At 44.5% G+C, this 9,453-nt stretch overlaps 2 protein-coding genes across 4 annotated transcripts in view; one reads left to right on the top strand and one right to left on the bottom strand.

The window, feature by feature from the left end:
• The window catches only part of LOC111962290 (uncharacterized), a 13,537-nt gene extending 7,680 nt beyond the window's left edge, over positions 1–5,857 (top strand). For 2 of the 3 annotated variants that reach the window (XM_023985266.1, XM_070442997.1), the window contains 10 exons: positions 1,933–2,097; positions 3,453–3,540; positions 4,113–4,237; positions 4,319–4,380; positions 4,466–4,532; positions 4,756–4,840; positions 5,090–5,165; positions 5,298–5,369; positions 5,548–5,679; positions 5,774–5,857. In XM_023985266.1, coding sequence (XP_023841034.1) covers positions 1,933–2,097; positions 3,453–3,540; positions 4,113–4,237; positions 4,319–4,380; positions 4,466–4,532; positions 4,756–4,840; positions 5,090–5,165; positions 5,298–5,369; positions 5,548–5,639 — 832 coding nt within the window. In that variant the 3' untranslated portion in view covers positions 5,640–5,679; positions 5,774–5,857. Of the gene's footprint in view, positions 1–1,932; positions 2,098–3,452; positions 3,541–4,112; positions 4,238–4,318; positions 4,381–4,465; positions 4,533–4,755; positions 4,841–5,089; positions 5,166–5,297; positions 5,370–5,547; positions 5,680–5,773 lie in introns of those variants that run through there. The other variant, XM_023985267.2, reaches the window with a different exon arrangement.
• olfm4l2 (olfactomedin 4-like 2) lies at positions 5,750–8,358 on the bottom strand. The gene is made up of 5 exons (XM_023985264.1): positions 8,250–8,358; positions 7,856–8,014; positions 7,496–7,708; positions 7,128–7,260; positions 5,750–6,967 (listed from the first exon to the last, which is right to left on the bottom strand). Exons 1-5 carry the CDS (start codon positions 8,301–8,303, stop codon positions 6,129–6,131), a joined length of 1,398 nt encoding a protein of 465 aa, XP_023841032.1. The 5' UTR covers positions 8,304–8,358; the 3' UTR covers positions 5,750–6,128.
• Positions 8,359–9,453: the final 1,095 nt, after the last annotated feature.

The raw sequence follows: 9,453 nt of genomic DNA, 5'->3' as shown, positions 1-9,453 counted from the left end.
TCGTGGTATCCAATCGCTAGTAATTACTATCTGTCGCTCACGCTACAACCTCCCGTACGGCTCGGAGAGACGAAGGTCCGAAAGCCATTGCGTCCTCCAAAAACACAACCCCAACCAAGCCGCACTGCTTCTTAACACAGCGCGCCTCCAACCCGCGAAGCCAGCCGCACCCAATGTGTCGGAGGAAACACCGTGCACCTGGCCCCCTTGGGTTAGCGCGCCTCACTGCGCCCGGACCCACCACAGGAGTCGCCGCGTCGCGCACAGAGCCTGGGCGCAACCCAGAGCTCTGGTGGCGCAGCTAGCGCTGCAGTGCCCTAGACCACTGCGCCACCCGGGAGCGCAGATTGATTATCAGACAGCGGAGACATGGCTTAAATATCTTCTTGTGTTTTGTAGTGAAAAACCTGTAGGTGTTTGTTTTACTAGCTTGTGTTGCCTCAGTGTTTTATTTTATTTATTTTTTTATTTATTTTTTTATTTCACCTTTATTTAACCAGGCTAGGCTAGTTGAGAACAAGTTCTCATTTGCAACTGCCGAACCTGGCCAAGATAAAAGCATAGCAGTGTGAACAGACAACACCAGAGTTACACATGGAGTTAAACAATAAACAAGTCAATAACATGTTAGAAAAAAAAAGAGAATCTATATAACAATCGTGTGCAAAGATTGCTAGGGTACTAATCGAAGGCACTAAATTTCGAATAATTTTACATAATATTAGACAGTGCTCAGATTTTAAATTGACCACTGGAGTGCCTACCTCATGCCATATTATTGCACACATTGTATAAATAGAATTACTCTTTTATCTATACCATGATATAAAATGAACATCATTCAGTATTTGATATCATTCGTCCAGAGAAGAGGATCACTGGTGTGCAAAAGAGCAGAAGTAGATGTGACCAGATAAGACTAACAAGCGACAGTTGGGGGAGTGCAGGTAGTGTAAATGGGTGGCGATAGTTACAGCACTGGACTATTGCCTACAGCTGCAGCGATCGGGTTAGCTGCTCGGCATAGCAGATTTTTAAAGTTGTTGAGGGAGATAAACCAGTCTCCAACTTCAGAGATTTTTGCCCATTCGTTCCAGTCGCAGGCCAGCAGAGAACTGGAAGGAAAAGGCGTCCAAATTGAGGTTTTGGCTTCTAGGATGATCAGTGACGATACACCTGCTGGGAGCTCGTGCTGCGGGTGGGGTGTAGCCATCGTGGACCAGTGAACTTGAGATTAAGGCGGCCACTTCTACCTAGCATTAGCCTTGTAGATGACCTGGAGCCAGTGAGTCTGACGACGAAACATGTAGCCGAGGGCCAAGCCGACTAGAGCGGCATACAGGTCGCCAGTGGGTGGGTCGTATAAGGTGCTCTTAGTAACAAAAACGAATGGCACTGTGAATAAACTGCATCCAGTTTGCTGAGTAGAGTATTGGACAGCTATTTTGTAGATGACATCGCCGAAGTCAGATCCGGACTAGGATTAGGTCAGGTTTTACTAGGGTAAGTTTGGCGGCGTGAGTGAAGGAGGCTTTGTTGCGGAATAGAAAGCCGATTCTTGATTTGATTTTGGATTGGAGATGTTTGATATGAGTCTGGAAGGAGAGTTTGCAGTCTAGCCAGACACCTAGGTACTTATAGATGTCCACATATTCTAGGTCGGAACCGTCCAGGGTGGTGATGCTAGTCGGGCGTGCGGGTGCAGGCAGCGAACGGTTGAAAAGCATGCATTTGGTTTTCATTAGCTTGTGTAACAGTCTGTAATTCATAGTGACAGTTGTCTTCATTGTGTCCGTTCTTTAGGCCTGGCTTCTAAGAGCGTCTTATTACGTAGCCATACCTCTAGTCGTCTTATAGTAGGAGGACTATTTGGCCCAGTCAAATAGTCAGTCATCTATGTGTGTCTAACTGTGCAGTGTTCCRTCCATGCAGGTCTGCGTGGGAGACCTTCTGTATGGGGCTGGAGGAGTTCCTGGCCAGGGCACGGGAGCGGAGGGCACAGAGAGAGACTCTAGTAGAAGACCAGCCACTCCTGCCCACAGCTGTGGGAGCGGAGTCACTCATCATAGGGGCTGCAGCGTACGAGTTAAAGACATTGTGAGTAGCAGTATGAGGGCAGGCGTAAGACATCAGGTACACAGGGATATGCGGTACTGTGGTAAAATGAACAAAGATTACAGTCAAAATGTAACACAGGAAAATGATCCTAGGTGAGGTGATGGGGCATTCGGTGAAAATTTGGGACAGGTTACACCCCTTTGCTGAGATCTAGCCCAGGTTTTACCACAGGAACATCATTTCCTTGTCTGTCTTCGTCTACATTTCTCTCCCAAAATCTGTTTCCTGTTATTTATCCTTTTTCAGTCCTCTGTCAACAGCATAGGAATTCCTGAGCACCTGTCTCTGTTTTTGCACAGAAGAAAATGCATTTACATCAGGGTGTGAACCATGTTTTCAACATTCTATTTGAACCCACATTTTTATGTATCAGGTAGGACATATTAAAATGGAATGTTTTAGCCCCAAGGCCGTCCGGGAAATGCCCTTAAACACAATGACCCAGTCAGTATAGGGAACAGACTGGGTACAGTGTCTAGCAAGCATTACCATTTCCATCCATCCTCTCCTCTTGGACTGGGTGGATTCCTTCCAGGTTTTTTAAAGAGTTTAAAAAAAATGTATATCTTCAAACTGAAAGAGGCCTTGTCATTATAAGTCCCCTTCTGGAAGTCAGGTCTGGGTCCCACCCTTTGTGGCCTGCATCCCTCCCACACCCTCTCGGCTTGCCTGCGTCTATTTCCAGAGGATGGCTGAACTGAACACTGCGCTGAGCTGTGAGGGAGGTAGTGTGTAATTATCTCCCAATGAGAGAGCAGCAGCAGCGTACTGCTTCCCTTCCCACTGCTGCCCCCACCCTCCCCTCTCCTCTCCCTGCCAATGGCTTCCACCTCTCCCGTCTGCCAACCCGAGCCTCCACACTTTCACAGTTTGTCCAGTGAAGTGAATGGTGGTGGCAGAGTGAGAAACAGTGCTTAGCTTCTGCAGCTCAACAGTGTTTCAGATCTTCTGCTTTAGCAGCACAACAGTCCATTGAACCTGGTCCTTAAAATAGGAACTGTAATATTAATCACATTTGGAAGTATTACCCCTAGTGGTTACTTATGGACATAACAAGCAGTATTAACAGAGATGGTAATGGCCATAAGGAGAGGGATCAACTCAGGCATAGATGCTTGCTAGCTAATCGCCATAACTGGTGGGATCATCACTAATGCATACAATGCAGGAGTATAAGAGCATCACTGGTAATGGGGATGATAGTAGTGTGGCCATCATGTGCATTACCGCTATAGTAATGGCTATTGGCGGAAATATGGACATGACATTGAGCGAAAGCAAACAACAACACTACTGGGAAACGCGAAGGTCTGACCTCTCTTTCACCTTACCAGGTCAACAGGAGAGAAGGTGCTACAGTTATCTCTGATGGCTACCAGGAAGCGCTATCGGAACTGTGGAGTGGGTCGCTACATCATAGAGGTAGGGTGGGGCTGGGGCATGTGTTTGTCAGCTCAGTGGGAATATACAGTAGAGGTTCCCAGTAGCTGTGTGAACCGTGCTTTAGTGAGAACCTGAAATCAGAAGAAATTCGCTCTGTAATGTTGGACTATACTGGTTTGAAAAATAGTAAGGAGTAACTAGATGAAAAATAACTGCCAGGCAAATCCAGTTAAAAATAATATTACTAACTAAAAGTTGTACATGATGAAAGGTCAAAATACTGTAACCACAGAGCGTGAACTATACAGAGTGTACATTTTCTTTAACTATGAACCAGCAGTCTGTTATTATGTCAGGAGTTTGGGTGTGTCAGTCAAATCAAGGCAGCGCCCTTCTCTGTCTGCTGCCACAGTCATACAGCATCTCTGATCCTCTCTCTGTCTCTGTGTGGTTAGAGGGCCCCCTGCTGGCCATGAGAGGATTTGCAGTGAACTACTACTGTATGGTTCTACAGTACCTGTCAGTTCCAAATCTACCAGCATCTGTTTTTGATGATGATATAGTATTATAAAAGCTTACCATTGTTTTCGTTATTCCTCTGTGGTGGTCAGCTGCTGAAGACCCAATCAGTGTGTGGGGCCTATGATGCATTCCTCGCTCACGCTGACACTCACGCGGTGAACTTCTTCTCACGCTGTGGCCTCACTGATGACGCCCTGCTCAACGACAAGTTCAGGTACTGAAACACATCCTCACCAGCAGCAGTCTGCATGTTCAACATGTTGTTTACATCTTACCTCTGTCTATCTTTCATCAGAGAAGTGAGGGATGAGTGGACCAACACCACCCTAATGAGTTATCTACCTCCCTTCACCACAGGTGAGCCCCCTGACATTTACCACACAGGGAGCTCAATGCTGGTCATATCAATAAATCCAGCCTTTACCATCCTCTCTTCCTCTAGAGTCAGAGAGCCGTAACCCTGGGTTTTCCTTGATGCTGCCGGAGCTCAAGCTGGAGGTGGAGATGGCGTGAGTTAATTAAGCACACATCATGACACTCCCCAACTGTGTCCATAGAGACCACCCCTAACATTGTTTATTAGAGCAGAGACTATATAAAGTAGCACATAGGTCACACAGCAATTTCTCAGTGTTATTACATGGTGTAACATAATACATAGAAAGTGAGATCACACACTATGATTGTTGTGCCCTGTTAGAAGGTAATTGTTGTCTCCTCTATCTCTGTCAGGAGGACAAAGGCCCTGGCAGCCTATCAGCAGCAGGCCGTGTGTGTGACAAGGCTAGTCAGAGAGGTCAAGACACTCAGAGAACAGGTGAGACTAACCAACCACTCCTCCTTTGAGGATATCCTATGGAATATATAACCTGGATAGATAACTGTACATCAAATCAAATTGTATTTGTCACATGCGCCTGAATACAACAGGTGTAGACTTTACTGTGAAATATTTTCTTACGGGTCCTTTCCCAACAAGCCAGAGTTAAAAAGTCAGAAAATTAACAAAATAAAAATAGGTACACAATAAAATATACATCATGTGTATTTGTGTTAACACATTCAGCTGGAGTTACAGAGGAGAGATGTGGACAACCTGAACAATGAACTGGACAAGGAGAGAGAGCGACGGCACAGAGTAGGTCCGTTTCACATGGGCTTATATACTCATATAATATACTCAGACATAGGCCCTACTCCGTTTTGATCAGACATATCCACAATGCTGTACAGAATTTAGATTTTGAAGCATTGTTGTGCGTTTGTGTGCACAGAGCAGCAGTTCTTGGAGTACAAACTAAGGAAGACACGACAGCTCCTAGAGAGGCAGGTGATTTACGACTCAGGTCAGTGTGGCTAGCTTTGCCAACATGTTCTGATCGCATTGCTAGTCCTTCTAGCACCCTGCACTGGCCATACCAAGTTACTGATATCTCCATGAAGCTTTGTTTTTATATTTATATCTATGTTTGAATGTGAACATTAAACAGTATTAATTTGCTTTAAGGATGTTCTGTTTTTTAGATGATCCCAACCAGAATGACCCGGAATCTCCCAGTGAACCCATCATCTCCCCTGCCAGTCCTTTGGACCTGTCGCTAGATGCAGAGATGTAGGAGAGAGGCTGAAAATGAAATCAAGCTGAAAAAGATTCCGGTACAATTTGCAGAACAAGTTATTGAAACAATACTTTCTATTTTGGAAAAAAAGGGCTCATAACTAGTGKAATTTTCTATGTATTTATTTTCAGGGAACAAGAGCACTATTATGGATACAACAAGACTACACTGAGAGAACATATCATCTGTGTGTGTGTGTTACATGTCTACCTTAGTAGCTTTGGGGAAAGGAAAGTGAATGCCCCCATTGAGAAAAAAGATTGACTGAATAAAGTAATTTAGAGCTCAGTTCAGTCTGTTAATTGTGTTTTATAGCACCTCAACACAATTAAAACCCACTCTTATTAACATCAAAATAATTGAGGTTCATTGCTGTGGTTTTATTTTTAGGAAGAAGTCAAGTTTATAAAGATAAGCAGGAAAACAGCAAAATGTGGGATTTGTCTCACATTATACACTGTTTCTACATCATGTACARGGTTTACTTTAAAAGATAGCTTGGTAAGACAGAAGGTAACCATCRTTGTACATGTAGAGCTGCCTGTCGATGGGGTTGTAGCTCAGACTGGCCACACCGTTCTCAATCTTCTCCAGGGGAAGAGCCAGGGTGTTGTCGTCTTGACCTGTTGCTGTGTCAAACGCATAGAACACCTCCTCATGGAACTGGTCAATGTARCGGGTGGCATACAGTATTCCGCACACCATGAAGGCATTAGTCACTGACTTCTTGAAGAGGCGCGTGGTCCAAGTGTGTGTCACGTTGAACGCCTCGCTGTCTAGCCGGCTCAGCACCAGGTTCCCATGGTTACCCAGTGTGCTGTAGATCACCCACAGGCCAGTCTCATCAGCAGCAAAGTCGGTGTCCGTCCAGTCTTTACAGTTGTAGTAGCAGTAGGGAAACTTGTTGTTGGTACCGATGTCTGGGATATTCAGACGAGTTGTGACCTTGGTTTGTAGGTCATAGCGGCACAGCTCAGGGGAGAAGTAGCAGTTATAAAACACTGCCTCACCATACACCACCGTGCCGGAGCCCTGGATGGCATTAGCATGGCTGTAGGACGGTGCCACGGACACATCCTCGTGGTTCTTGGAGGCCATGAAGTCGTCGTAGGAGCGGTAGCGTCGAACGATGTTCCCCAGTCTGTGGCTGCTCACGAGGGGCTGAACCCAGTAGAACACCCCACTGCCCTCCTGGTCTTCCATGACCTGCTTGGCCTGGCGACCCCAGGAACCAGACGTATAGCTTTTGCCATACGGGCTGATCTTTGTGATCACAGGGGTGCTGATGTTGGACATGATGCGTTGAGAGCAAACACCTTGCTTGCCTGGGATAAGAGACAATGGAGTCAATCAGATGGTCATACAGTCAGGGCAGGATTGATTTTCTACATCAATAAAAGTCCAAATGATGCAATTAATCAACAACAAAAAATCCATAACATATTTTAGCTATCTCACAGAAACATACATAAACACAACACTCACTTATGAACTCCTCTGGGATTGTCCTACAGGACTCCACGCCATTCTTCAGCGAGCGAAGTTTTTCCTTCACCGTCTTCATGTTAAAGGTGTTTGACAAATGCATCTTATCTACCTCCTTACGTACCTTACCTATCTGGGAGACACAGTGAAGTGACAAAATTAGCATATTACACATTAKACTACCCAGAGAAAGACCTTGGCAAGCTTTCATTTCTTCCCCATTTGAGATGCATGTATAACCACCGTGGCCAGATTGTATAACATGTTGTAATTCATCTATATATCTGTGTGTTGAGAGGATTGTTGTTGTGATAGCATGTAAGATTGTCCAAAATGACATGTACTAAAGCGAGCTACACTGTATGTACCTCTTGGGTCAGTTTCTGAGTCTGATCACTTGGCTTGTCTTGGTGTATGGAGCTGATGTCTTCCTCCAGCTCCCTCAGTCCCTTAGCTAGCTGACGCAGGTGCAGGGCGGTGTACAGACCCTGGTCGTTCAGGTACTGGTACGGCTCCAGGCGAGCTGTCACGTTCTCAATGGTGGCCTGGATCTCAGGAAGCCTCTCGTTGGACAGCTTCACCTAAACAATCAGTTGAGATATTCAGCTATCAATCAACTTAAAATACACTCTTATTACCCTAAGAGATCATTTTTATCCCATATCCATGGTCATATTGTTTGTGTAACATTTCAGAACCTAATCATAGCCCACTGTAACACGGCTTACCTGTGCCTGGAGGTTTTGCAGGGAGTCGCCACAGTCTTGCACCAGCTGCAGCACCCCCTCAAACTTCATGGCAGGGAACACCCAGACACTACTGTTGACCTGACATGAACATGAGTCATCCTTCTTCAAGCCAGGAATACGCTGGGCATCACCATTACTCTGTGTATACACAGTACGCAGAGAAAAGCATGTTAAACTGTTCACATACACCAAAATAAAAACATCTACTTGAACAAAAATATACTATCAATCCTTAAAAAAAAGATATGAACAATTCAGGTGTGCTGTAATTACAATGAACATAAACCTGTGGAGGTTTAAAAAAGATATTAGGTGTATGAGATAGGTAATGTAAAATAGTACACAGGCAGTGTGGACAAAGAGTAGAACTCACAGTGGATGTCAGGAGCAACAGGAGCAACAGCATAGTCAGTGTTAGAGTACCCATGGCACACTGAAACTAAAAGGAACAACTTTGGCTTTTAAGCACACAGACACACAGATGTACACAGCCACGGATGTTACTACTTTTGCTGTAGAAGGCAGTTTTTTCTATGTAAATGCAGAGGTTGACAAAGATCTAGCTCATCACGAGGATGTGAAACCATTAAACCAAAATATGGACATGTACTGGGGTTGTGGCGGAATCAGTGACAGGAAGTGTGTTCCATATTMCTACCTCTTTGTGCAATGATTCCCTTACAGCGCAACCCACTTTGCTGAGGTCTTCACATTTCACAAAAAATATGTTATGAAACATGTGTGCACTGTGGACACATTTACATACCTGCATATCTGCGCTGAGTGTACAAAACAATAAGAACACCTTCCTAATAGTGACTTGTTTCAGGAAACTAGGCATATGTCGCGGGTCACTACTTCACAGAAGAGCCATTTGAACGTAAACTTTTTTAAATCAAAATGCATTTTTGGGGAGAAATGCCTTCTGGAACATTTGAACTTTCATGTGCCTTAATAACAGATTTGTATGTCATCTGTAAATACAAATACATTTGTTAAATTACAAGTCTAGCTGGTTTAGCCACATAAAAAGAAAGCAACCTTCCATTAAGGCATAATTGGCTGAGATAATGAGTGGGCTGGACACACCGAGAGATGAGTTCGGATTGGTCTGCCATATAGCACGCTTCTGTCAATTTGAGCTGGTCAGAATGTGTAGGTGACCCTGACTATCGTGGCTTTTTTTTAAATGCATTGTGTAGTAGAACTGCATACGTGTTGCTCTCCACTTTCTGGAGGACCAAGTTTTGAAATCAGTGGAATTGAATTAGAGTATGATAGCTAAGGAGATGGAGAAAACACCTGTCTCCGGATTACATCTTCAAACTAAGGGCAACCATGGCATCCGTGACAAGGAGAAGCGTCCATCCATGATGTATACGGATAAGATAGTCTAGCTAGCTACATTTTCAGATATTACACATTTCTAATTTTGACAAAGTCATTTTCATTTCAAATGAAAGTGTACTGTTAGCTAGCTAACTAACTGGCTGGCTCGCTAGCTAACGATACGTGTATGATCTTATTATTCCTATCTCAGAGCCATTTGCTTTGCTAGTTGGTCTAATGTTAGCTTG

This window comes from Salvelinus sp. IW2-2015, linkage group LG4q.1:29 (genome assembly GCF_002910315.2).
Source record: "Salvelinus sp. IW2-2015 linkage group LG4q.1:29, ASM291031v2, whole genome shotgun sequence".
In the NCBI taxonomy this organism is placed as follows: Eukaryota; Metazoa; Chordata; class Actinopteri; order Salmoniformes; family Salmonidae; genus Salvelinus; species Salvelinus sp. IW2-2015.
This window is presented reverse-complemented; position numbering and strand designations above follow the sequence as displayed.